This window comes from Neopsephotus bourkii, unplaced genomic scaffold (genome assembly GCF_033783945.1).
Source record: "Neopsephotus bourkii isolate Nb327-2 ecotype Australia unplaced genomic scaffold, CSIRO-AGI_Nbou_v1 NB_1154, whole genome shotgun sequence".
NCBI lineage: Eukaryota > Metazoa > Chordata > Aves > Psittaciformes > Psittacidae > Neopsephotus > Neopsephotus bourkii.
The window spans coordinates 2,323,096-2,349,926 of NW_026901640.1; the positions used below are offsets into that span (position 1 = coordinate 2,323,096).

The window sequence follows — 26,831 nt, forward strand, 5'->3', positions numbered from 1 at the left end:
AATACCTTCAAGTAATTGTGCTGCCGTTCCTGCTCTGCTTTCAAGTAGAGCCTGGTCAGTCGGCCCAGGTTCTTCTTACAGACTGTTTTGTCTACAGTGGCACCCCGACGGATCCGCTCCCTGTTGTAGTGAGCTGTGTTTGTCCACCAGTCAGCTTTTGCCTTCACGTACCTCAGGATCATGTTCTCAATAGGAGTTGGCAGCCCTGGCACCTGGGGAGGGACAGTAACTGGAGGGATGCAGGTTCTGAACCTTCAGAAGAGCGGTTCCAACTGGGAGACACCAAGATTGAACCAGAAGGCCAAGCAACAGACTTACCTTCCAGGGAATATTGGCCTTCCAGCACCGCCAAGCCTCACTCAGATGCTGCAGGATGGTTCTGGCTTTGTTCTGCTTGATTCCTTCTGGCATCATGTCCAGGATGTCGTGCATAACAGCTGCCCTCAGCTCCAGGTCAAAGTGAGACTCCACACGCTGCTTTGTGACAGTCTTTGCTACACCCTTGGAGTGACGGCCTGGAAAGAGTGAAGTACTTCAGCAGTTCTGACATTACTGGGCAGTGCTCCTCTTTCTTCCCAGCATGGGAATGTGCAGAGGTGCAGGATAACTGAAGAAATTACACTGCTACATCACTGATGAATTTGGAGTAGATGATCAGGAGGCTATAGACCCCATAGTGCTATGGAGGAGGGAACCCCACTTCCGTTTGTAACCTGTCTTGGGGGCACTAGTCTCATAGGAGCCCTAAGACAGGGACTGAAATGGAGCATAAATACAGACTAGGAACAGAGTAGGAACAGAGTAGGAACAGAGTAGGAACAGAGCAGGAACAGAGCAGGAACAGAGCAGGAACAGAGCAGGAACAGAGCAGGAACAGAGCAGGAACAGAGCAGGAACAGAGCAGGAACAGAGTAGGAACAGACAACTGGAGTTGGAGCTGGGAAGCAAGCAGTATTAATCTTTACCACACATGCCTCCCACATCCAAGCTTTACACAGTGTGCTGACCTTCAAACTGCCTGGCCAGCAGATTCCCCAGCCAGCGTTCCAGCAGTGGCGTGATGCCCCTCATGAAGAACAGCCACACTCTCCAGCCTGGAGCCCAGAAGCCACAGCCAGGACCTTTACCCACAGGCCCCTGGAAGAACAGAGACATGGTAAGAGCAGATCACTTACTGACACTCCACAATCCCTGCCCTGTTGCTCAGTTTACATGAGGTCATCATGACATGGAAAGGTGGAACTTACTGTGTTAAACCTGTAGTAGATGAGATGTTTCAGGTCCTTGCACATACGAATCTGTCTCATCAGTTTGTACTTGTACCGGTACATTCCTGTCAGTTGACCCACATGAGCAAAGATGTACTGCAAACCATCTGCCAACTGAAAGACAGGGAGCACAGTCAGAGATAACAACAAACATTACATGCATTGCCTCAGGTTTATTTTACAGCCAGGAGCAGAGGGTATTAGGTCAGATAAAGCTCCTAACACTGACTCATACAAGGATCAATTCTTATAAACCAGGGTAAAAGAATGTCATGCAATGCTGCATGTTTTCATTGCTCCCACCTCTTTTACACTGTGACATCCTATAGAAGCCAGTTCACATATTCTCAATTTCCCCTCTTTACCTTAAAAAAAAACCTAATAAAAGTAATATAAAAATGAGCCTGCCTGAAATGCATCCACATTTCCAAGTCTGTACTGGACATGGCTGTCCACCACCAGCTTAGTGAGCCGCAGAACCTCTCTGCACAGGTGGAAAGCGTTACCAAAACGAGACTTCTTCCTTTCCTGGAAGAGAGAAAACCCAGAACTGATGCACCAATAGGAGTGAAACAGCTTCAGTTTGGTCAGCCTGCACAACATGCAGATGTTTCACCATACCAGCTATTTAATCTTGAGGTAAACTTTACTCAGCAGCATATGGATCGATACCTTAGTGGTGAGGGTCTTCACAGGCTTCAGGTTGAAGTTGTAATCCAAGTGAAGATAGTTCAGGTTCTTTCTATGGATCAGCAAGTTCAGCATGTTGTAGCCCTGGCGACACACCTGCAGGCCAACCTCCACCCAGTCCAGCTTTGTGGACTGGAAGAACTTTGTAGCCTTGAAGGAGCGGAACAGGTACCTGGAGAGAGCAGAGATGGTAAATCAGCTGAAGCCACATCACAGATCAGCAGCTCCCCACTGAATAGACCCCCCACTTACCTCTTCTTCTGGGCCTTGGGAGGTCTGTGCTTGAGAGCATTCAGAACATAGTATTTCAGTAGCTTCTGATAGGAGACTCGCACTTTCACTGGCTGGCCTGCTGGGCAGTGCTCACGGTACCTAGGGACAAACCAAGCCTCATTTATTCAGGTAACCCACATTCTTTAGAGCACAAGTCACCTGCAGAAACTCTGCTAAAACCCCTAGAAACCAACCACCACAGAAAAAGTCTTTATTCTCATTGTAAGATGACAATTTTCACTCAAGATCACTAGAACAGCCCTTCCCCTAGGAAGTAACTCACCAGTTCTTGACCAGTGGGATATCAAGAGCCCTGCGGGTCCTCCCAGACCTCAAGTTGAAGGGCCGTGGTGCCCACAGCAGGGCAATGCCATTGGCTGTGTTATCCGTGTACAGTGGGGTATCCTTCAGGAAGGGTTCCACGAACTCTGGCAACTCAAACTCTTCATCGTCATCAGGCAGTGGTTCCTGACTCTGAAATGCAGAAGCCCCACACTGTTTCCTGCTTCCTCCAGCTCAGTTTTCCAAGTTAACCAAGAACACTTCTTTGCTCTCATGGAAGAAGCGGGACACTGCTGAGTATCAGAGAAGCAAAAAGCACTCTACAAGGCAAACTCTGGCTACTAGACCCTGAGCTAGGTGTTACAGAGGTAACTCAAGGCTTGAGTTCAGCTCCATGAATACACCAAGAGGAACTAGAAAGATACATAACCTATCAGAAAGCTCCAAAATAGTACTTTGACATTAGGCTTCATGCTACAGAGATCAAAGGAGACAGCTTTGTGCAGCCCCAGAAGTAGGAAATGACTAAACTGACAACCATGGAGTTTCCTATGAAAGGGCTTGTGCTTACTCCTGTGTGCTGCTATCAGAAGCAAGGTTACAAGCAAGATGCTAAAGCCCCATCACTTCCATACAGTCAGGTTTACCACTGGCTCTCCTGAACAGCAACTCACCTTGACAGAATGTCTGTGTGAAATGGGGTTGATGAGTGGATCAAAGTAAAAAGCTGGGAGATCAGGATCTTCTGTTTTAATGAAAACAACGTTTGGAGTATGATACCTGCAACACAAAATACGCATTAGAGCATCCTGACAGCCCCCCCCTCCTCTCCCTGTTCTCGAGGGTGCTGCACTTACCAGGTCAGGTGAACATGGTGTGGCAGGTTATTGTACAGGTATGGGAAAGCGATTTTGTACTCTGTCCTGATCGGCTGCCTGATGATAATCTTGTTGATGTCATTAAATTCGTTCCAGTCTTCATCCCTTAAAAGAGACAAGAAATGATTACATGAGCAGTCAGGGGACAGAAAGGCAAATGTTTTTGATTGAAGACATGATATCAACGCTTTTTCTTTAGGCTTCTCTTCACGCTAACAACCATTTAGTGTCCAGAGCAGCAAGCACATCACAGACTTAATGCTAAAGAGAGTGAAGACCCAGAAATAGATCACCCAAGGAAAGACACCAGCCAAGAGATTAACCCTCGAGCCCTTTCCAAGATAACCACTTATCTTTCCTCCTAAACCCAACACTTACTGAAGATTGATGTCTCTAACAAGAGGCTCAAACTTGGGACCTCCAGGAATAGCCATGTTCAGTGCCTTGGAGGTAAAGAAAGCTTTCAGGTCGAACAAATAGAAGTAGTTGTCATCCACAAGGTCAGTGAGCAGCTGGTTGGCCAAACGATACAGTGTGGACATCATGGGGAGAGTGAACTGCCAGCGCTGGTACGTTGAACCGTTCACATACCTGTGAAAGAACCAAGCACAGACACTCAGTTCATTGCCAGAAGGCAACTGGGCCTTTACCAAAGAACTAGAAATAACCAAATACCTTTCATGACCCATCATTCGCAGAAAACAACAAGGATAGCTAGCACATGGGCCCCTCCAGATAGAAAGAGAGGCTGCAGGACAGCTAAAGACCAATACAGACTTCATCTGCCCAGAAAATACTGACTGCTCCAGTTTCTCTCCTCCTCCATATCCAAACTGACACACCACATACATGAATTCAAACTGCTACTAGACAAGACAGGTTGTCATCATTATGGCATGGTAAGAAACATCAGTGTTAGCAGTTAAACAGGCAGCAGCCCTCCTGGACAGAGAAGACTTGTTTCCCAAGAAGCTGCAGACGAGGTATAGCTTTACAAGAGTCAGGTTCCCCCTCTCATCCTTGAAGGCAGGCTTTTCTCCCCCCACCAACATCACACATAGCCCAGCATAGCACAACCAAAGGTTATATACTGCTATGTATAAGTAATTTATGTAGTGCATCTGGTTCACCCCTCTCAATGAATTGCGGTACCAGAGGCACATACTTCCTGTTGTCTTTTAGTGGCTGGTGGTCATAGAACCAGTCCAGCACTGGGGCATCTTCCTCTGGATCCAGCTCGAGCTGAATGGCTTCCAGGGGTTCCACATCCAGGATGTTATCAGCATAATCCAGAGGGGGTTCTTCATCATCAAACGGGGGGAACCTCATCCTCTTGAAGTGACGCCTATCCCTCTTCTCTCGCCTCATCATAATCCACATTGACCTGGTAGAAACACAGAGGCCATTAAATATCACTTTTATTATGGATGCACAAATGTTTGCTCCCAGGTTCCCACCAGGACAAAGGAAGAAGGCACTTACCCCCACTGAGCAATGTACACAGGCTCTATGACCCAGGGGATCTCATTCACAAAAGAGATGGCTCCTGTGATATGATACAGGACTGGAACATCTCGGATTTGCTCCCATGGCATGGGCATGTTCTCCAGGAGCTTCAGCACAGCATGAGGCATGTACTTCAGAGCACTGCAATCAGGAATCAAGGAGAATGAGGGCTGGAAGGGACTCTCAAGAAAAGAAGCATCCACTGCCACAAGCCAAATTACCTCCACACCTTTCCCTGCTGGAAACTGCTCATCTAACCTGCTCATAAAGGCCTCCAGTGATAAATTCATGTACTGTGCACACTGTCCTTGTGCTTCATGCATTGTATTACCAAAAACTGTTCCACTGGTTTGGCTTCCAACAGATTGTACACGTTAAGGGTGTTACAGATGAAAACAGGGAGTTTCTGGACATTTTATGGGCAATGAATAGTACATTAGTGCAGTGGACATGACATGCATGAGATAAACCCTCTCAACCAGGATAACAAACAACACTCACAATGCCTTTTAATATTGCAAAAAAGCCCATGCTGGCTACTTCACACTCTCCCCAAAGCTTCTTCTAAGACAACGTGTTAACCAGAGGAATGTTTTTCTCCTAAATTCAATGCAACAACTTCCTATCCTAACCCCCTTCTGCACTGCAACCCTTATACCCTTATACATAGAGAGTCATAGGATAGTTAGGGTTGGAAAGAACCTTAAAATTATCCAGTTCCAACCCCCCTGCCATGGGCAAGGACACCTCACACTAAACCATCTCACCCAAGGCCTCATCCAGCCTGGCCTTGAACACTGCCAGGGATGGAGCATTCACAACCTCCCCGGGCAACCCATTCCAGTGCCTCACCACCCTAACAGGGATGAATTTCCTCCTTATATCCAATCTAAACTTCCCCTGTTCAAGTTTGAACCCCTTGTCCTGTTACTACAGTCCCTAATGAAGAGTCCATCCCCAGCATCCCTATAGGCCCCCTTCAGGCTGCTATGAGGTCTCCATGCAGCCTTCTCCAAGCAGTATATGCTACATATATATATATAATATATATATATATAAAAAAAGGATTATCCAATCCTCATCAAGCTGCTCTGTACACACAGCAGACACAGAAAGCCCTTTGGAAACACCCTCCAACGATGCTCAATGAGCCGCAACCAGGCCTCAGATCAGCTCCCCTCGTGTCCCACAGGGCCAGGGGCTGCCTTACCCCAGGTAGACGCGTTTGTCGTGCCGGAACTTCCTGTTGGTCATGTCGCCGTGGTCGCGGATGATCTTGCGGACGTGCTCGGGGGGCATGTCCTCCTTCTGCGCGTCCACGAACCCGAACTTTCTCTTCTCCGCATAGCGCTTGGCCTGCAGCTGCTGCCATTTGCGGGCTGTACGGACACAGAACCGGGCGGTATCAATCCCTGCCCCGCTCGGGAAAGCACCGCAGCCCCGAGGCCGCCTTAACCCACCTTTCTCCTGCAGCTTCTCCTCAGACATGTAATCGGGCAGCGGCGCCAGCGGGGTGGGCACCGGCGCGCAGCCGCCGCGGTACGGGAACACGGCGGCCATGGCGACGCACCTACAGAGGGATGGGGAAAGGCTCAGTGAACCGACTGGGCCGCTCCCCCGCCATCGCACCGGCACCCCCCTCCCGGCCCTGGGCCCCCGTAGCCCCCCGGCCGCCCTCACCGTTAACCCAGCGCCTCCGCACCACAATGGCGGCCGCCGCCACCACCACTACGGAGCCACGGAGACCCGGATGTGTGCGGGCCGCGCACAGAGCTAGACTATCCAATCAGCTTTCGGAGGCTGAAAGCGCAGCCTATCAGAACGCGGAGGAGGCGGGAACAAGGGCGGGAATAGGAATGGGAGCTGTTTCCGGAGCCTAGTAGCGGTGGGATGCCTGGCTTTGTTCAGTCCCGCCCCCTCTTGCTTTTGATTGGTGGAGAGAGGCGACGGGAGTGCGCGGAGCCGGTCCTGATTGGACAACAGGTGGCGCGGATCACCCTGTGCTACCTATAGAGGGCACTGTGCGGCAAGGGGTAGGGGAGGTGGTGCTGGGGGTGAGGACCCTCTATGGGTCCCCTATGGGGCGGTGTGTGGGTCCCGTATGGGGTTGGGGAGGGCGGATATAGGGCAGAAGCTCTTGCCGGTGGGGGTGCCCAGAGAGCTGTTGCTGCCCCATCCCTGGCAGTGTTCAAGGGCAGGTTGGACACAGGGGCTTGGAGCAAGCTGCTCCAGTGGGAGGTTGGGGCTGGATGAGCTTTAAGGTCCCTTCAACCCAAACCATTCCATGATCCCATCTCCCTGGGATACACGACATCCACATAGCAGAATCCAGGCAGAGGCTGGAGGGCATTGCTGTGCTAACGATGGAGCAGCTCCTGCAAGACTGGGTGCAAATGGCTCAAACCAAAGAGAAATCCCTGTCTGCCTCCGGGTAGGAGCACACCTCACCTTGGGGAAGCAACAAACCCAAACACCACCAGGTATCCCCTGCAAGCTCCTCTGTGCTCTCCACAAATAGAAACCTAAGCAGCTTTGGCCACAAGCCGCCTCCAGCCTCCCACTACCAGCACGCATCACTTGTCTTTCCCTGCCCAGAGCAGGGATGCGCCTGCTCCCTGATGCTCCCCTTCTTCACTCCCTGTAATGAGTTGTTCCATTGGGTTTTCAAACCCAATGAGAGGGTTTGAGCTCAAGGCTGTTTGAAACACATGATGAATACACGTAACCCTGAGGGGATGGTTTTGATTCTATACACAGTGCTGGGGAGCAGTGGGGAAAGGAAACGTGGAGTTAAAACTAAAGGAATCCTGATTCCTTGTCCTGGGAAGCTTCCATAGAAAAGAAAGAGGGGGGAGAAACCCCAAGAGAGAGGTAGGCTGTGCCAGTGTACAGTGTATTTTCACTCTGATGGGGAAACATAGGGTAAGAAGCACTGTGCTAAGCAGTGACACCCCTGGAGCACTGGGTCCCTTTTCCCCTCTGAGCCCTTTTCCCCTTGAGCTGTTTCATTTGCAGCCGTTTATTAGAAGCTGGTGTTAGTAAGAGCGTTACACTGGGCTCAGCAGCAGAACTTCCCATCCCTAATAGATGCCTATGCCTGAAAACACATCCATGGGAAGCGACCATCACCTAGCACCATCCTGGCCAGTGGTAACGCTCATTTATGGGCACTTAACATAGCTGGGAACAAACCAACATGGAAAGAAAGCTCTGGTTGTTGAGAAGTTGGTTCCCCATCCCCAAGCACAGCTCCCTGCTCCTGACCTGGGCATCCAGGCAGCTCTCAGCCTCCCCTCCATCACCCACATTGGACAATCTCCTAGGGGAGGACTCTTGAGGGCAGGGTTTGGCTTTCACAGGGTAAAGCCTTGAGCCTTTCCCGTGGGAGATGGCACAGGGAACACAGGGCTGAGCGCGGTGTCCTGTGGTTGATGGGACACTGCAGCCCTAAAGGGGTGAGACACACACTGTGGTGTCCGGATGTCCCAAAGAGCAGTGGGGAAGCAGCGCTCTTCTCATCCCAATGGTGCCTTGTGGGGCTGTGAGAGCCATCGAGCTTCCCTGAGCAGCTCCAGGGCATCCAACCACATCATCCAAAGGTATTGGGGGCAGCAGAACCCCATTAGGCCATGATGTGGGACCTGCAGCCACAAGAAGATGCTGTTAGTGCGGACCCGTGCTCAGTCTCCATTGCACCTCACTGTCCTCCTCCATCCTTTTGGGAAAGGGGCTATTGCTCCTTCTCCCACTGCGCATCCCGGCTGCACTTGCAGAAGTCACTGCGCAGCAGGCGGTACAAGAGGATGACGTTCATGGGTGTCATGATTGCCATTCCCACTGTGCCTATGGAGTACGTTGCCAAGGGCACGTTCCCCCGGTTGAGGAAGAGCCACCGGCTCATCCAGGCCAGCGTGGCGATGCGGAACACCACGTAGGTACCCAGGTTGAGGATGCTGTTGAGGCGGTAGCAGGGGGTGTGCACCAGGTTGGCCATGAGCAGGATCTGCCGCAGGTGGAGGAAGATGGAGTTGATCTCCACCAGCAAAGCCACCAGGGCAAACCCGATGTACTGATGGAGCAGCACTGCGGTACCGAAGCAGACAATGACCTGGGAAGGGGAAAGGAGAGAGGTTGAGCCCAGGGGTTGTTTGTTCTCTGCTGCAAGCTGGAGCGCTCCATGCAGTTCTCACACCAGTGCTAAGTGGTTTAGCACTGGTGTGGGTAGTCCAGATAGTCGCCTTTCTCATCCCATTCCTATAGTGGTTTAGCACTGGATTGGAGAGCCCAGCTCTATGTTGTGTCATCACCCCACACGTATCGCTATCACTGTAGCCTCCAGCATGAGATGAAACCTCCCCATCACTGAATGAAACAGCAGTGTTGGGTTGGTTCTTTTTCCAGTGGGAAGGGAGGGAAACACTTCCATAAACTCCAGGCTGGAAGAGGAGACAGAGCAGCCAGACCTAACCCTGCTGTTGCAGCCTGGGAATGCAGCTGGTTGTGCCTGGGCAGGTTGTTCCACACTCAGTGTATGACCAAATGGGATGGGGAGATGGGGAGATCATAGCTTGGGGGTATGGATGCTGCTGGCTCAGGTTTGGTGCATCAAGGAGCCCCATGGCATACCCCAAGCCCTAGGGATGCTGCAGCAGAGGATGGGGCTGTTGGGCCAGCTGGGGGAGCAGGCTCTGCCAGCCCATGCTTTAGCACACTGAGTCCTTTCTTCAGTTGATACCATTAATGCTGTTCTCTGTATGGGCTCTTTAATGAGATTATCTGCTCCCAGCTCCTTAAATCACTGTCTTGGCCTGAATTAGCTCTGGTTTGGATGTGACCTTCTGACTCACAAGCAGTGGCCAGCATCGCTGCAGGGCTCTATGAGACAGCAGCTCTGACCATCGCCTTCCCCATCTCATCCCAGTGCTGCCCCTGTCCCCCATCCCCTGCGCCTCCCCTGTACCCCCCACTGCTGCTCGTCTTCGGGCTGTGCCACCCCCTTGCAGCATCCACAACCATAGAACCCTGGTGGTGCAAGTGCCCCATGGAAAGCAGCCCCTGGACTCACCACGGAGTGATGGAAGAGCAGCTCCCAGGACTGGTGAAGCTTCTGATGGCACAACATGTCCACAAAGTCTTCGAGGAAGTAACCTGGGATCAGAGAGGCCGTGAGCAAGGGAAGGGCTGTGCTAAGGGACCCTCAAACTGCACCCCAATGGGCTGTGTGGGCAGCCCCTCCAGGGACGTGGTGGCCACAGCGATGGGATGGCTTGGATGCAAGGAGGTGACGTGGGGCCAGGAGGAGGAAGGATTCACACACAGCAGGGCTCAGAGCTCCTGGCTCCCACCATGACACATTCAGCTTGAAGCTGAGGGGTGACCTGCACCAACCCCGTATCAGGGGCACTTCTAGGATGCTCCAAGCCCTGTGTACCCCATGCGGATGGCGGTGGGCAGCCCGGAGCCCAGTGCCTCCTGGCTGTGGGTGCTGTGGGACAGAAAGGAGCCACTGTCCTTGGCCAAGAATAGGGCGATTGTTTGGGGTGCCTGAGACATCTCTGCCTGCGACGTGGCTTGAGGGGCCGGTGTCAGGCACCACCGAGCCCCTGGGGACCCCTTGGTGGGGCAGAAGAGGGGAAAGAAGAAGGGGCAGCCCTTTTCCCACTCACCTACAGACACAGCGACCAGGCTGTGTGCCCCGGGGGGGTGCGTGCCCACCATGTCCTCAGACAGCCCGGGGTGGAGGCAGAACCTGTGGGGAGCAGGATTGTGAGTGCTGGGAAATGACTCTGGGTCCCCACTTCCCTGCCAGCATCCTTGGTACCCACCTGGTGCTGCTGAACCCCCCTGGAGCCCTCCTGTCCCCATTGTCCCGTTATGGCCATCCCTGTCCTCCAGTTCCCTGGGGATTCTCCCTATCCCTTGCTGCTCTTGTCCCTTGATCCCTTCTCCATCGCTCAGCGACCCCGACTTCCCTGCCAGCATCCTTGGTACCCACCTGGTGCCGCTGAACCCCTCCTGTCCCCATTGTCCCATTATGGCCATCCCTGCCCTCCTGTTCCCTGGGGATTCTCCCTATCCCTTGCTGTTCTTGTCCCTTGATCCCTTCTCCATCACTCAGCGACCCCACTTCCCTGCCAGCATCCTTGGTATCCACCTGGTGCTGCTGGACCCCCCTGGAGCCCTCCTGTCCCCATTGTCCCGTTATGGCCATCCCTGTCCTCCTGTTCCCTAGGGGCTCTCCCTATCCCTTGCTGCTCTTGTCCCTTGATCCCTTCTCCATCACTCAGCGCCCCCCACTTCCCAGGTGCACAATAATCCTCAGGCTCCCCCAACACCCCTATTCCCAGCATCCCTATGACCCTATGATTCCCATTGGGGTCGCCCAATGCCCCCCATTCCCCTCCAGCACCCCTGGTCCGTCCGTCCCCCCCCGGTTCCCCTCGGTGCCTCTCACCCTGCCAGCGCCCCGCCGCCGCTGAGCACGCTGTGAGCCAGCGATGTCCAGATGTTGCGCCACTTCCAGCGGTTGCGCCGGGCCGACGGCGGCGGCGGCACCAAGCGCTCCAGCCCCCGGTTCAGCAGGCGGAAAGCGGCGAAGGACCCGGCCACCACCAACAGCCCCGGGCTCACGGCCATGGGCACCCAACGGCCCCGCGGCCTCCCGACGGCTCCGCCTCGCCCGGCTCCGGAGCCCGCCCCGGGTACCGGCACCGCCCCGCCGGGAAGGATCGGGGATGCGGGAGCATCCTCGCTGCTGGTCCTGGTACCAGCATCCCTCCTGTCAGAGATGGGGACACACTGAGGCAGTGCTGGTCCTGGTACCAGCATCCCTCCTGTCAGAGATGGGGACACACTGGGGCAGTGCTGGCCCTGGTACCAGCATCCCTGCTGTCAGAGATGGGGACACGCTGGGGCAGTGCTGGTCCTGCTACCAGCATCCCTCCTGTTAGAGATGGGGACACACTGGGGCAGTGCTGGTCCTGGTACCAGCATCCCTCCTGTCAGAGATGGGGACACACTGAGACAGTGCTGGCCCTGGTACCAGCATCCCTCCTGTCAGAGATGGGGACACGCTGGGGCAGTGCTGGTCCTGGTACCAGCATCCCTCCTGTTAGAGATGGGGACACGCTGGGGCAGTGCTGGTCCTGGTACCAGCATCCCTCCAGTCAGAGATGGGGACACACTGGGGCAGTGCTGGCCCTGGTACCAGCATCCCTCCTGTCAGAGATGGGGACACGCTGTGGGGCAGTGCTGGCCCTGGTACCAGCATCCCTCCTGTCAGAGATGGGGACACGCTGGGGCAGTGCTGGCCCTGGTACCAGCATCCCTCCTGTCAGAGATGGGGACACACATCACTGTGTTGAGCTGGGAAGCCCTGACTTAGAACACCCCTCAGGCATACACTGTGGGCTCTGACTGCACATCAACAAGCAGAAAAGCCTGACTTCCCTCTCAAACAAAGCACCGTGTCCACAGCGCTGCTGCCCTTTGCTCCCTGTCCTATGGCTATCCCAAGAGGAGCTCCCCGATGGCTGGGATACCCCAGCTCTGCTGTGTGGGGTTTGTGGGAACTCAGGACCCTTTCCCCACAGTCTCTTTAGTTCCATCCCACAGTGACGCTGCTTTTCCAGCTGCCTGGAATCCCATTGCTCCCTCGTTGCTTTTTGATGTCTCCACCAGCACAGACCTCCCTCCTGTGCTGCAGGCCCTGAGTCACTGTGTCCACACTGATCAGCGTCAAACTGCCTCTCCTTTGGATGAAACCTTCCCCTTTCCCTTTGCTAAAACAGAAAGAGTGGAGCTGAGCCCCCAGTCCCTGCCCTAGCCGGGGTGATGGGCAGGAAAACACCAAGTAAACCATTGCTAAAGGGATGCTAAGGAGGAGAGCAATTAAATCAGCCCTGAAGGAGAGGGAGGAGAGCCCCAACTGTTCACACTGCAGAGATTTGCTTAAAAGATGGGCAGGCCAAAGTAATTTCATCCCAGTTAAGTGGCCGGGAGATGCTTCCTGAAGTGATCAGCAGAGCTGATTGCTCGGGGGGATTATAAGTAAGCTCGTGTATTAGGACTTGAAGGATCACACAGGCTAAGCTGTTAGTGAGAAGGCCAAATGCAAAGACATTTGTGCTTAGCATGAGATATGCTGAGGAGATGGAGACATTGCCTTGGAGACGGTCCTGAGGAGTCATTCCATGATTAACTGCAGTATAGAGCTGCAGAGAGCTGATTTCCTAATGGGAAGTCATCAGTGATGGTTTAACCTCAGAGTCCTAACTGCCCCTTTCCCTGCCTGCAGGTGACATCCCAAACCATGGAATGCCTGCAGGCTCGGCCCCATTTATCCCAGGGGCTCTTCTATTTGTGGTGTTATTCTTCTATTATGTGGCCAAGGGACAGGAATAGTTAAGATGCTTCTGGATGCTGGAGGGTTTTTCCTGCCACTTCCACATGGGAGGAATCTCAGCCATGATTAATGGAGCTTCTGGTTCGGGGCTTTGATCCCACTGCTAAAGCAGGAGTAACAGCTACACAAACACTGCCTTTTGGATCATTTTAGCCCAGATTTAACCTAATTTTACCAGTGGTGTCCTACAATCCATCATTTTCTCCTTGTCTTCTGCACCAACGGCGTGAACCGGAGGCAGTTTTGGAGCTGGAGACTTCCAACCCCTGTTACAAACAGGTCCCTTGACACCAGATCAGGCCAAATGGGAGCCAACAAATCCTGACCCACGGGCCCCAGGCTCCGAGGCCGGGTTTGTCCCTAAGGAAGCCTGTTTGGGAGAGCAGGGACAAGGATGCTCTCGGGTTCGGCCGCCACAAGAGGTCCCTGCGCGCCCGCTGCAGCTCCGTGCGGAGCGGATGGGGCTCTTCCTTCGCACCGTATTTGGCGATGTTCCCTTTTCCACCCGGATTCCCAGTTCCCAAACAGCCTCGGAAGGGGATTCCTTCCAGATACCAGCCCCAGGTCCATCCCGTAACGCCTTGGGGACCACATCCCATAGCAGGGATGTAAACCGAGGGTACAGCGGTTTCTTCCATAGCTGGATAACTGATCCCTTTCACAAACTGGAGTTTCTCTAGCACATTGGAGAGAGAAAACCCGTTTTCCACACTAAAGAGCTGGCAGTTCATTGATAACCCCCCCATAGGAATTCTGCCCTAGATGCTCCCCACTACTCCCAGATTGAGCTCTGCTCCCAAACACTCCCCATAGCCAAGAGATGGGGGAGCTCCTGACCCAGCATGGTCCTTCTGGCAAAAGCCTTGCTCCTTGCATCTTCCTCTCTCCAGCCAAAGAGCCATAAAACCCATTTGCTCCTCTCATGCCAGACCTGGCTCACACCTCAGATAACTTGAGCAGCCTCCAAACAAACCAAGCCGCTTGGCTTCCCAGCTTGGAATAGCGGCCGTCTCCATCCCGCTCCTGTGGGTGACACTGGAATGTCACAGAATGTCACAGCCTCGCAGGCAGATGGCACAGAAATGCTTGACATATCCTTACATATCCACATCTTCATTCAGAAAGCCTTTAGCTCCTCACTTATGGAAGGATCCAATGTGCAGAACGCACGCCGCACATGGCAAAGCACACCCAGGCACTGCAGAGGGAGCCGTGAAGGGAGCTCAAACCAGTGCAAGCTCCAGCATTCACTTCTTCCAGCCAGAAACACCTTCCTGATGTGGGAGCTGGGTGTTCTCCAGGTGGAACTGGGGCTGTACTCACTGCAGCCCCAGGAGGAAGGCTGACAACACAGACCTCTGACAACAGTGTCCCTAAGGATGCTGCCAGCTCAAGGGCTTGCGCTGGACCAGTTGCCGTGATGGATGCAAAGGATGCGCTCTCTCCTCCTCATTCCAGCTGCAGATAAGCCATGGGATAAAGACTTCCATTGACAGACATTGATCAGCAAAACCCTTTCACAGCTTCTCTGGGCACCCAGTGCCTCAGCACCCTCACAGGGAAGAGCTTCTGCCTAAGAGTCTCCCCTCTGACAGGTTAAATCCATTCCCCTTGTCCTATGTCCCTACATCCCTTGTCCAAAGCCCCTCTCCAGGATATCCGTGTGCTTCCTGGCTACACCATGATGTATTTATGCCTGCATGCTTTCTTTTGCAGTTCAGACAGTTTCAGAATGAGCCCTGCAAGGTGGAAGCCTGTCTCAGCCCCTGCATCCACTGCGTGAGCATCACACGGTGCTGAACCCGCTCAATCCCTCCTGCGTTAGGGATGTAAGCACAGGAGCTTCCTGACTGCATCTCCTGCTGCTGGCAGCTCCTCACCTTGGAACAGGTTAGGTTCCCCCCTGAATTCTCCTGTTATTAATATCCCAAACCAAGCTGCTCCCATTAATCATCTTAGCTCTGCTGCTGTCTTCACTTCGCTTCCTCTTCCTGTGCCTGAGCAGCCTTCAATAACATCTGACTCAGTGGGTGATGCTCGGTTAAAAGCAGCAGGGAAAGACCCTGACCTGGGAAAGATGGGGCAAGCAAAGGATGCATCCACACCACCATGGCTGGGTTACAGCAGGAACAAACACGATGGTAGCAGGGGCTTGAAGGGAAAAGAGCAATTCCCCTTGGATCTTTGCCTCTGAGCTTGCACTCTGCATAGTGCTGACAACCCTGGACACACAGAGAAGGAAAGGTATCTCATAAGGCACAAGCTGCTCATGTGTATCCACCCCAATGCAGGCAGCAGGGCTGGTCAGAGCTTTCTGATGCTTATCTGGGCTCTGTGTTTGAGGGCATCGCTTCCTTTCTCTCTCTTCCTCCCTATGGTTAATCCTGCTGTGTGTTACAAGCAAAGGTTAGGCCCACCCCGGGTATCTACTTCTAAAGGATGCTCTACAGAGCATCCTCCTAAATATCTGCCCCCAGGACCATCCCACTGCTGCGCTGCTTGAGGACAGATCGTGTGTCATACACAGCAGTACCACATCCCTGCAGCTAACCCAAACCTTCCCTCTTCCATCCAATGCCCTTTGCAGCTTTTAATCCTTCACCATCATCTTTGTCCCCATCAGAGATGGGCATTCTGCTTTGCCTTTATCCCTTTGCACTTACAAAAGATGCTCAGCAGCCGAGTTGGTGTCTCAGCCCCACGCTCATCCCAAAGCCTCCCCCAGCTGCATCACTTCCCGCCTGCCACTTTTCCAGGGCACTGCAGCTTTCCCCCTTAAGCAAACGGCGTTTTCCAGCCATTTCTGCTGAGTCAGAGAATGCCTCCACGAGTCCATGTGGGAACGTGCTCCTGAGGGATAATCACACGCAGTTAAAACAGGGATGCTCGGCAGCCAAATTGCTTCACATCCAGGCTCCCGGCCAGGAAGGCAGAGCCCAAAAGTGGCTGTGAGAAAATGCCTCGTGCCTGCACCCATCATGGGTGAGCCTTGCCTTTGGGCCCTGCACTGGGAGCACACAGCTTGGTGGGTCCAGTACTACCCAAATTACACTGCCAGAGCATCCCTGCGCATCCCTCTTCCCCAGGCCATGCCCACCAAAGGATTGTTATCACCCCCCATGCTCAATGGGTGAAAAAGCCTTGGTTCTGCAATGGAAATGCAATGGAATCACACTGGGAATAGCTCCCCTCCCCAGTTTTGAGGTGTGTTTTAAGGTTGCAAAACACCTCGACCGTGAAGCAGGGATGAGAACCCAGGTAGACACAATGTAGGAATTACTCCCAGCCTCTTGCAACTCCCACTCCCATGCAAAAATAGCACTGCCAGGAGCACGCTGCCCTGTGTCATCCTCCAAGGACCAGGTGATGATGCCTGGACATCCGTGGACTGAGCCAGGAGCAGCACTGGGATGTGAAGCACGGACAGAGGCGCTGAACACTTCATGCTCCTTTAAACCGATGGAGGGGGATCTGAATGGAAAGATCAGATGAAACCATTGTAAAGATTATATATAAAAGTAGTGATATCACCCCAAAGCACTGCAAAGCACTGAGCTAGAGCACTGTGCCCCAAGGAAAGGGGTGATGGAAGCCACAGTGGGGTACCACTGCATCCCGTCAAGCTTCTCTTCCCATCGCACATGACGCACCCGGTCTTTGCATCATTCCTCCATGCCCTCAATCCTTTTGCAATCCCACACCCAAACAAGATACACCTTATTAGGTGCAGAGCAGTTGCAGGAATCAGGCAAGGCTCCCTGACACGCAGCCGCTTCCAGGGGTTGTGTCTCCTGATGGATAAGGGACGTTGTGCAATGGAAGGAGAGCATCACCCAGCCGTGGGCCGGCGTTGTTGTGATTGCAAGGCACAAGGGTGGCACTTGGGTGGAGGAAACGCTCACAGACAGCAGCACTGGTAGCTTTTGGACCCTGGAAGTGGGTGCCTGAGCCCCCATGGCGGGACTGGGTGAGTACAAACCAATGCTTCTCCTATGGGACCTGGGAATGGGCAGCGGCACGGTGGGAAATGGCACCAAAACCTGCCTCCAAGCACTTCCCTTTGCTCCATTTCTTGCCTTCCTCCTCCAAAGCACAGAGGGGGGTTTCTAACCAGCCCCTCAGCTGATTGCTAACGCAGAGACAGTGCTAAAACCTGAGGTTTTTGGCTCTTTCCTTACACAGAGGGCATTTTGGGCAGGGATTACTGCTCTCATGGCCATTAGCATGGTAACACCTCTGCACTGACATTGGAGAGCTTTCAGAGAGGCTGAAGCAGCTCTTCAAACCCCAATCTGGTTTATAGCAGCAGCACCTCCCCTTAAATGCTTGTGTTTATGCACGACAGTCATTACTCACTTCTGCTCCCTTGCTGCAGTCGAGTTGAATGGGACATGGGGCTGAAACCAAGAAACTAGAGGAGAGAAAGGCAGAGGAACCGGCTTTAGAGGGTTTTCCACCAGATTAAGGGGTTTTCCTGCTATACCAGGAGTTCAGGACCCCTTGAGCACCCCATTGAGCTGCTCACACTTAGATCCCTGCATTGCGGGGTGGGATCGGGCGGTGATGGCACAAGGGTACCCAGGGGAGCATCATCCACCAAGGGAGCAACGGCATCCGCGGCAGCCAACCCTTCCCTCTGCTCCTCCATAGGCAGCAGCATGGATGGCAATGACAGCATCACCGCAGAGGTCTGCAAGGAGGCTGATGTTGGGGATGGAGAGTGAGTACCCAGCAGCGCGGGTACCCTGGGGCCATGAGCAGACACCAGGGTGATGGTGGAAGGGGACCAGGGCATGGGCTCCATCCCTCTCCTCTGCTCCCGCAGGCTCTGGGAGGTGATGGTGGCCGGGTACCCGGTGCTGCTGGTGAGGAACAAGAAGGAGTTCAGTGCCCTCAGCAGCAAGTGCCCCCACTATGGTGCCCCGCTCAGCAAAGGTAGAGCCCTGGCTCTTGCAGGGGACAGAGACCGTGGTAGGGAGCTGGGCACGGAGCTCTCCCCACCTCTACTGCAGGAGTCTTCAGAGGGGAGAGGCTGCGCTGCCCTTGGCATGGGGCCTGCTTCAACATCAGGACCGGAGACATTGAGGAGTACCCAGCCCTGGACTGCCTGCACCGCTTCAAGGTGAATTCTTCCCTCTTCCTCCTCCCATAGCATCAACGGGGTTGGGAAAGACCTTTTGTGAGCGTGGAGTCCAACCTTTAAGGCAGGACTGGCGGCTCCACCACTACCCCGTGTCACCAGTGTCCTCCACACTGGTCGTTGTCACAAGCTCCATGTCCCTCACACCGGGCTGAAAGCTCTGGCCACAGCTCTGTGGTCCAGGTCACACAGAGCTACAACACATGGGGTGGCTTCTTGGGATCATGTGAGTCCCAGTTGTAGAGCTTCTTTCCAGTGAAGGTGATGCCGTGCATCCCAGTATCCCCTCTCTTTGGCAAAGAGAGGAGGAATTACACCTCTTCCTGAGGGCTTTTGGAAGGAGGAGGGAAGCTCATGAGCTCCTCAGCATCATTTAACACCCAAGATCCCTCCAAGTCACTCTGGTCCATTGCCCCAGAGCCTGCCAGGAAAGCTCCTACCACATCCTCACTGAAATGAGCTCTCCTTTCCCCCCTTCAGGTGACCGTGGAAGATGGCAAGGTGTTTGTGACAGCAAAAAGGAAGGTATGGGCCTTACCTGCAGGCACCAAGCGCAGGCAGCACCTCGGGGTAGGGGCGATTCCAGCATCCCCTGTTTGCTTCCAGGATCTGGCGAGCAGCCTGAGGGTGAAGGACACAAGCAAGCGATGCCCTCTGAGCCGGGCCACGGTGCTGCTGCTGGGGGGAGGTCAGGGATGGGGTCCCCCACCTTGTGCTGCGAGGTGCTGCTCTCCTCTGCAAGCAGGAGCCGCATCCTCCGTTATCCCCATGGTGTAAGGGATGAGCATCTCTTGTAGGTGTTAAGGGATGAGCATCTCTTGTAGGTGTTGCTGCTCTGGTGTGTGCAGAGACCCTGCGCCAAGAGGGCTTCACCGGCAGGATCATCATGGCCACCAAGGAGAAACACGTCCCATATGACAAGTCCAAACTGACCAAGGTCTGTGTGGGAAGGGCATGAGGGTACCACACCAGAAGGAGGGGCATGGGCCACTCAGAACCAGGCTGAGTGATGAAGGAGCTGTTCCGGCAATGGAGCGCTGAGGCATCCACAAGCTAAAGGGGCACCATTTCCATCTCCTTCCTCCCAGGGGATCAGAGTCCCCATAAGCTGATGGTTTTACCCCCTTTCACTGAGTTCTCCCCATTAGAGCTTGTGTTCATGGATGAGGGGAGACAAGAAGAGGATGGGGCAGTGTGAGGAGCTGGGATTTACTCCTGCATAGTGCACCTCTTGTGCAAGCTCACTTCCCAGTGAGCACTGCAAGCGTTTTGCTGCCTCTACTTCTGCTCTGTCTCCAGGAAATGAACTTGAAAGCCGAGGACATCTACATGAGGACACCCGAATTCCTCCATGCACACGGCATAGAGCTCTGGATGGAGAAAGAGGTACAGGGGGAGCTGAGCTCAGACCTCAATGGGTGCCATGGGGAGCCTGGCTTTGGTGCTGTCATAGTGCTCCCAAAGCCCAAGACCTGTAGGAAGGGAGGGAGAGGACCCCAGCATCCCTCCTCTCGCCCAAGAAGCAGGGCACACAGGATGGACGATGCGCTGGGACATCACTGCACCACTGTTACACGGGAAGGTCTTTGCCTCCTTTCTCCCACAGGCAGCATCAGTGGATTTCCAGCAGCAGGAGGTGCACTTCATGGATGGGTCCTCCCATGGGTACAACCAGCTGCTCATCGCCACAGGCTGCCAGTGAGTGCACACTGCATTTACCATGGTAGAGAGAACAAAACGGGTCAGCCCTGGGGTGTGAACTGCTCCGAGAGGATGCGGAGGGAAGAGGCAATAGGAGATGCGAGGATGGAATGGGATGATGCAACCAAGAGGTTGCACAGGTCTGTGCTTCGTTCCCCATGATGGGATGTATCCGGATGCTCTCTTTCAGCTCCAGCCTCCTCAAAGTCCCAGGAGCAGACCTGCAGAACGTGTGCGTGCTCCAAACCCCAGAGGACGCCAGCAAGATCTTGGAGCTGGCAACCGGGAAGAACCTGGTGATCATTGGAGCTTCATTCATAGGTACCAGGCTGGAGAGGGCATCGAATCACCAGTGATGCCCTGAAGCCCAGTTGGGTTGCATTGCACATCAACTGGAAGCCCGTGGGGCAGGGATGCTCATTCGCTATGGCTGGTGGGGGTATGCGGTACAGAGCACACACTGATGCTTTCCTCTGATAGCCAGAGACTTTGGGAGCTGTGAACAGTTCCTGGTCATGGACAGAGGGAAATGTGCCTTAGGGAAAGGTCCCTGTGCTCCAGAGGAGCTGATTCATAAGCAGAAGGATAAAGCACAGGATGGATGCTGTCTTGCACACAACCAGGAGCTGCTCTTTGCGCTAACACCCAGGTCCATAGCACATGAGACCAGAGAGCAGGGGAAGAGCTCAATGCCTCAGCCCAGCTACACACAGAGGAGCAGCTCAATGCAGTTCAATGCAACGCATCAGATGCGTTCTCCTCACCTGGAAGGAGGGAAGACTTCCATGCTTCCTCACCTTGGGCATTGCCTTTGCCTCGCAGGGATGGAGGCAGCCGCCTTCCTCTCGGACAAGGCTGCTGCCATCGCGGTGGTGGAGAAACAGGAGCTCCCTTTCCAAAGGGTGCTGGGTCCTCAGGTCGGAGGCGTCACCATGAAGGTGAGGAAAAGCTGGTGCCCGTTCCTAGGATGGGGAACCCACGTTATCCAAGCAGCCCCGGTGCTGCTCACACCAAAGGAGCAATGCACACAGGCTGGGCCCAGCCTCCCTCCCATCCCTCTTCATCCTCAAGCCCTCCTTCATCCCAGACCCCATGCACCAATCCTGACCCGGACAGCCGAGCCGGGGACACACATCAAACCTCTCTGAGCTGTATTTACACCATTCCAGCCTGGAATTGCCCAGTGAACGCTCACCCCATCCTTTTCAGATGCTGCAAGCCAAAGGGGTGAAGTTCTACATGAAAGCGGAGCTCCGCGAGCTGCAAGGGAAGGATGGAAAGGTCAATGCTGCCGCTGCCATCCCGAAACTGCTGCTTTTAGGTGGAAAAACCCCAAACGGAGCATGAACTCAGTGCCTGCACCTGGGTTTCCCCTCCCACATCAACACCTTCAGGGTTCTTGTATTGAGAGCAATTCCCAGCTCAGAGGGCAGCAGTTTGTGCTTGTGGCAATGGTGCTGGGTGTTCTCTTAGCATCCATGGGGTGGACAAGGCGGAGACAGCAAAGGAGGAGGCAGCAGGGAGGCTGTGAGAATTAGGGCAGAGCTTTTAACCCTTTGGTAACGGCTCCTGCTTCCTCCCTAGGTCGCAGAGGCCGTTCTTGCCTCCGGAGAGAAGCTACCTGCGGATGTGGTACTGGTGGGAATAGGTAAGAGACCCCAGGTGGGAGATGGAGGCAGCTTTGGGAATGGGGTTCAGGGGAACAGGCAGGGAGCTGAACTCATTCCCAAGGCATTCCCTGCTGTTTCTTTCCCACTGTTATCATCCAGCCCTTCCTCTTGGTCCCAAATGCATGGGGAAAGGCAGCAGCCCATGGGCAAACACCGGCAGGAGGAAAGCAGCGCCTTTGGATGCTCGCTGAGCCCCACAGGGCACTGCTCTGCTCCGAGCACGTGCTGAGGCCAAGGTTCCTCCCTGCTCTCACCCTTGCTGCTCTCCCTGCAGGGACAGTCCCCAACTCAGCATTCCTGAAGGGCACCTCCATTGCCAGAGACGCCAGCGGAGCCATCCTGGTGGATCTGGTGAGTGCCAGCTGCATGCGCCTGGTCCCCACCTCCTCCCTACCCTCTCACCGCTGCACCCACTGCTGTTTGCCCCTTTAGCACATGCAGACCAACATCCCCAATGTCTTCGCTGCCGGGGATGTGGTCTCCTTCCCTGTAGCGCTGCTCAATGGGGAGCGGTGCAGCATCCATCACCAACAAGTGGCTGAGGCCCACGGTAAGGCAGAACACCCACCTCGATCCCCAGCTCCCATCCCTAGGGATGGGCATGGGGCAGGAGGAACAGGGGGATAACAAGAGGCAGGGGATCTCTGCTGGTTCATCACAGGTCACACCGCTGCCCTAAACATGCTCAAGAAAGAGAAGCAGCTGCACACCATTCCCTTCTTCTGGACCACGATGCTTGGGAAGAGCATCCGCTATGCAGGTAGGGGGGAGAGAGATGAGAACAGCAAAGCTCATCCATGAGCTGGGGCTTAGAGACACTCAGAGCTCCCTTCAAGCAGCCCTTTGCAAGCCCTGCTTCCAAGCTCTTCCCTTTGCAAGGCAAGGAGAGGGCCTGGATCTGTTCTGCTTGTCCAGGGTCTTCATGCCTACTCCCCAGCCACTGTCCCCTGTGATGCCAGGCTGCGATGCTCTCTCTTGCAGGCTGCGGGAGGGGATACACGGACACTGTTGTGAAGGGCAGCCTGGAGCAACAGAAGTTCCTCATCTTCTACATCAGGTGAGTGAGCCCATGGGCACAGGGCACAGGGCACAGTCCCCTTCCTCCCAGCAGGGGCTCCACATCACCTCCAATGCCCGCACACCGCAGCCACTGAACCAGCAGCGAGATGGTGTCAGAGCAAACCAAAGCAGGGATGGAGAAGAGGATGAGCTCCAATGGAGGCACCATGCGGGCAGGGAGCCTGGCACACACCTCCTCTCCCTCTGCTCCCAGCATCACCCTACCCGGAGCCTCCAAAGCACGGGGTACCACTGGGCTGGGAGCACTGGAGGGAGCCACATCCTTCTGCTCTCTCTTTCAGGGACGGTGCAGTGACTGCAGCAGCCAGCCTGGGCTGTGACCCCATGGTGGCTCTGCTCGCTGAGGCTTTGTACACCGGGAAACAGATCTCTAAAGAGGAAGCAGAGTAAGGGAGAGCCTGGGTGAGCTGCGGGCAGCAGCTCCGCTCTGCATCCCTCTGCCAGCAGAGCCCAATGGGAGACACGGGGCCCAAAGGAGTTAGTGCGACCCTCAATGCAGCTCTCCTTTACAGGGCCTGCGACATCAATAACATACCCCAGCTGGCAGAAAGCTAAGCTCAGTCCATGCCCTGCTGTGTCCTGGCACAAGAGGAATAAAGCCATAGAGCCAATAAAGCCATAGAGGAATAGAGCAAAGCTGGACCCAGCCCTTGGCTGCTCACTCGTGTGCTGGGGCAAAGCAAAGCAGTGCCTGATGCTCACTTCTAGGCAGTGATTTGCTGGGTAAGAGGAGGATGCTCGCATCCTGGAGCTCAGCTGAGGGTGTGAGCAGACGGAAGCAGCCACACGTTCCCATGCCCACCCTGCTCCTCTTGGTGCTGGCACGGAGCTCCCATCCAGCCCATTGGACACACATTGACCTTCTGCTTTGCAGAAGCAGAGGTTCAGAGCCAGGGGAGCTGTGACAGAGGGAAGCAGCTCCCCCAATGGGAACTAATGCAGGAAACACCCAGAGCTGCATCCGACCTCTGAGCACACAGCAACCTGCTGGCACTGCTACAGCTGCCTTCAGCACTGCATCAGTGAGCGCTTCCCACCCCAACCGCACTCAGCATCCCCTCTCCTGCTGCATCCCTGCGCTGGATGCTTCCAAGAGGAGGCCAGATGCTGCAGGAGCACGGAGCTGATGCTGGAGGAAGGCATTGCACAGCAGCAAGGATGTGCTTGCTACAGGAAACACTGCACTTACTCACCGGTCACATGAGGCTCTGCAGGAGGAAGGGTAAACCCCAAGGGCTAGGCAAGTTCCCATAGGGACACTTCTGTTGTCAGCCTAAAACCCCTCTGCTTTGACATCCAGTGCCTATGTGCTCAGGAGGTGAGACCGTGCTGGTTTGGTGTTCAAGTGTTCAGGCTTGCCCCTTTTTATGCATGAATTTGACCCAAACTATGGCAATTTACATTACTTGACCCAAACTATGGCAATTTACATTACCTGACCCCTGGGCTTGGCGCTGCTGTTCAGGGCTGTATCATGGAAAGAGCTGGTCTGCAGCAGAGGTTGGTCCTTCATGACAGCAGCATGACACCAAGGCACACCAAGTGGGGATGCTGGTGGCTGCAGCACACAGCTCCCCTCCTCTCCAGCATGGGAGCTGCTCCTCCTTGCCCTCGAGCACCCAGTACACACACACACACACACACATTGAGCCCATGACTTCTTGCCCCCTGGGTGCACTCCAGGGCTTGTTGAGCGCTGAGCAAGCGCCAATTGTTCTGCATGGACTTGCAGTGGGGCGGCTGCAGTGGAAGGGATGGGCTCTGCCTCGAGCTGGAGATGCTCATCCACGGCCCCATCTGCTCCGAGCACAATTTGAGGGGCTTCGGCTGACAGCAACCCTGAAGCTGCTCACGAGCATCAGCAGATAGAGCAGAGCAGCTTTAAACCAGGAGGCAGGAACCTGCTCCACTGCTACCACTGAATGGCCACTTTCTGCACAGCCCCGAGGGCCAGTATTTGGTACAGGCAGGCACATCCAGTTGAGACTGTGCAGAGCTGAGTCTGCAGAGCACTGCTCCTCCCTGCCCAGCCTCAGAGCAGGAACAAGCCCTGCTCTTGGCCCCAAACAGAAGCCCCCAGCATCTTCCATTGCTTCCCAGCCACCAAGGGAGCAGCAGCTCTGGGGGTGCAGAGCCTGCCAGGAGGGGCACACAGAGGCATCCACACTGCTCTGAGCTGTAATAGGGCCACAGCTCCCCTCTTGCGCAGTGTAAAGTAGGGGGGTCTCTAATGCTGGAGAGCAGCTTCCAAGTCCCATTCAGGGCAGCTTTCTGCTGTTGGTCACCAGCAACACCAAGCCTGGAGCATGGGGAAGCCCATGGAGAAGCCCTTCTCCCAATACCTGGAATCCTGGAGCTGCCTCAGGGCTGCCTGGCCCTGCACAAGGATGGTTCCTGGAACAGGCTGTGTGTGACTCGGCCCTGAGTCACCCGCTCCCAGTGGCGCACACAGGGCAATGTGGGTGTGGAGCTGGCCCCATCCCATTGCCCAGCTCATGGCAGGGTTCATCCTGCTCTGGAGCTCAGCAGCAGGTCAGGCCTATGAGCTACACCCAGCCCTGGGTCACCTCCTGCTCTGGACACCCTACAACAACCATGGACCCATGGCACAGGCGGGGGAGCGAGCTCTGGTACTGTGTCCCCCATCCCAGCACCCTCCTACCAACCAGGTCCAGCCACCCCATAGGCAACAGACTCCCTAAAACCTGAGCTGTTGAGGAGCACATAAAGTTTAATGCCTCTTTTGGTCCTTCTCTAGGTGGCCCTCAGCTCAGTGCCACGGCTCAGTGTGAAGGAGAAGCCTTCATCCCGGTGATGCTCATCCTCAGCCTTCAAACACTGCTCATCCCGGTTGCCGAGGGCGCAGGTCCGGCCAGCATCCAAGGTCCCGGTGATGAGTGTGGCTACATTCAACAGTTCTTCAACTGGCAGCTTTAGCTACTAGAGAAGGACATAAAGCTTGCCACTGAAGAACTGGTGCTGGTTAGCCAGGAGCGGGGCGCTGGGACAGCACCTGAGGGAGGGAATGCACATGGTTAGAGCCAGGATTGAACCGCGCCGAGCGGAGGCATCACCCGCAGCAACCACCTCATCCCTACCGCGGTCCCATAGGAGAACCCCTGGAGCATCACAAGGGATCCAGAGGCAGCTCCAACCTCGACCTTGGCTCTTCCCATCTCCCAACGCAGCCGGTGTGAAAGCTCCAGCACTCGATCGGGGCAGGGAAATCAAGGCACTAGGAGACAAGAGAACCAGGTCCGGCATGGACCGCAGGTAGGGGTTACGGCATTCCCTGCCTGCTCACCTCGGGCATCCGAGCTGGCACCATCCCAGCTGGCCGGGGACCAGCCCCTGCCTGCCAGGGAACACACTTCATCAGGGCACCGCTGCCAAGCCCCCGGCAGGGGGAATTTCGGGAAGCGCAGCGTTATTCCATGCCCGTTTTGATGGGGAATGAAGGCACCAACCCCCGGGGCTGGTGCGGGACCCTGCAGCTTCCCAATCCGCATGGAAAAACACCCCTTTTCCCCAACGTTTTGAATGCGGCGTTCAACCCCGATGGAAGGGACCCATTGCCCCACAGCATCCCCCCTCCCACCCCATAGGCACTCAGCATCCCGGCTGGCCCCAAGCCTTGGCGGGGTGAGGCCGGGTCCCGGTGGGGCGGATCGCGGTGCCGGGCCGGGAAGCAGCAGCGGCGGCGGCGGCGGGGCCTGGCAGGGATGCCGAGCATTCCTGGCGTGCCGGGTACATCTGGTCCGGATTCCAACGAGCGGGTCCCGGCCCTGCTCCACCCCCGCCGGGCCGTGAATCAGCACCCGCGGCTCAGACACCGGCCCCGGGGGCTCTGCAAGCACCGACGGGAAGGGAGGGGGGGGTGTTCTACCGGTAACAGCGCTCACCCCCAGCCCTTCTCGGTACCGACAGAGTACAGGGCCC

General features: G+C 55.1%; 3 protein-coding genes across 4 annotated transcripts in view; 1 reads left to right on the plus strand and 2 right to left on the minus strand.

Moving 5' to 3' along the window:
* Positions 1-6,659, minus strand: part of PRPF8 (pre-mRNA processing factor 8) — a 28,235-nt gene extending 21,576 nt beyond the window's left edge. For both annotated transcript variants that reach the window (XR_009726941.1, XM_061363403.1), the window contains exons 1-16: positions 6,585-6,659; positions 6,358-6,467; positions 6,108-6,276; positions 4,874-5,038; positions 4,557-4,775; positions 3,770-3,982; positions 3,371-3,496; positions 3,188-3,293; positions 2,515-2,705; positions 2,211-2,330; positions 1,941-2,130; positions 1,677-1,796; positions 1,248-1,382; positions 1,008-1,137; positions 319-515; positions 6-212 (exon numbers count right to left, since the gene is read on the minus strand). Coding sequence is in view for 1 of the 2 variants with exons in the window: in XM_061363403.1 (XP_061219387.1) it covers positions 6-212; positions 319-515; positions 1,008-1,137; positions 1,248-1,382; positions 1,677-1,796; positions 1,941-2,130; positions 2,211-2,330; positions 2,515-2,705; positions 3,188-3,293; positions 3,371-3,496; positions 3,770-3,982; positions 4,557-4,775; positions 4,874-5,038; positions 6,108-6,276; positions 6,358-6,457 (2,388 nt within the window). In the remaining variant the exon portion in view is untranslated. The remainder of the gene's footprint in view (positions 1-5; positions 213-318; positions 516-1,007; positions 1,138-1,247; positions 1,383-1,676; positions 1,797-1,940; positions 2,131-2,210; positions 2,331-2,514; positions 2,706-3,187; positions 3,294-3,370; positions 3,497-3,769; positions 3,983-4,556; positions 4,776-4,873; positions 5,039-6,107; positions 6,277-6,357; positions 6,468-6,584) is intronic.
* A 1,916-nt stretch (positions 6,660-8,575) lies between these two features.
* TLCD2 (TLC domain containing 2) lies at positions 8,576-11,543 on the minus strand. The gene is made up of 4 exons (XM_061363654.1): positions 11,352-11,543; positions 10,564-10,646; positions 9,963-10,045; positions 8,576-9,005 (listed from the first exon to the last, which is right to left on the minus strand). Exons 1-4 carry the CDS (start codon positions 11,531-11,533, stop codon positions 8,628-8,630), a joined length of 726 nt encoding a protein of 241 aa, XP_061219638.1. The 5' UTR covers positions 11,534-11,543; the 3' UTR covers positions 8,576-8,627.
* Positions 11,544-18,132: 6,589 nt separating this feature from the next.
* Positions 18,133-23,282, plus strand: LOC133217842 (apoptosis-inducing factor 3-like). The gene is made up of 16 exons (XM_061363652.1): positions 18,133-18,236; positions 18,314-18,423; positions 18,922-18,966; positions 19,048-19,129; positions 19,266-19,378; positions 19,741-19,827; positions 20,048-20,139; positions 20,333-20,463; positions 20,965-21,080; positions 21,352-21,423; positions 21,727-21,790; positions 22,087-22,163; positions 22,245-22,362; positions 22,474-22,572; positions 22,794-22,869; positions 23,174-23,282. The coding sequence occupies exons 1-16, from the start codon at positions 18,140-18,142 to the stop codon at positions 23,280-23,282; spliced, it is 1,488 nt and encodes a 495-aa protein (XP_061219636.1). The 5' UTR covers positions 18,133-18,139.
* Positions 23,283-26,831: the final 3,549 nt, after the last annotated feature.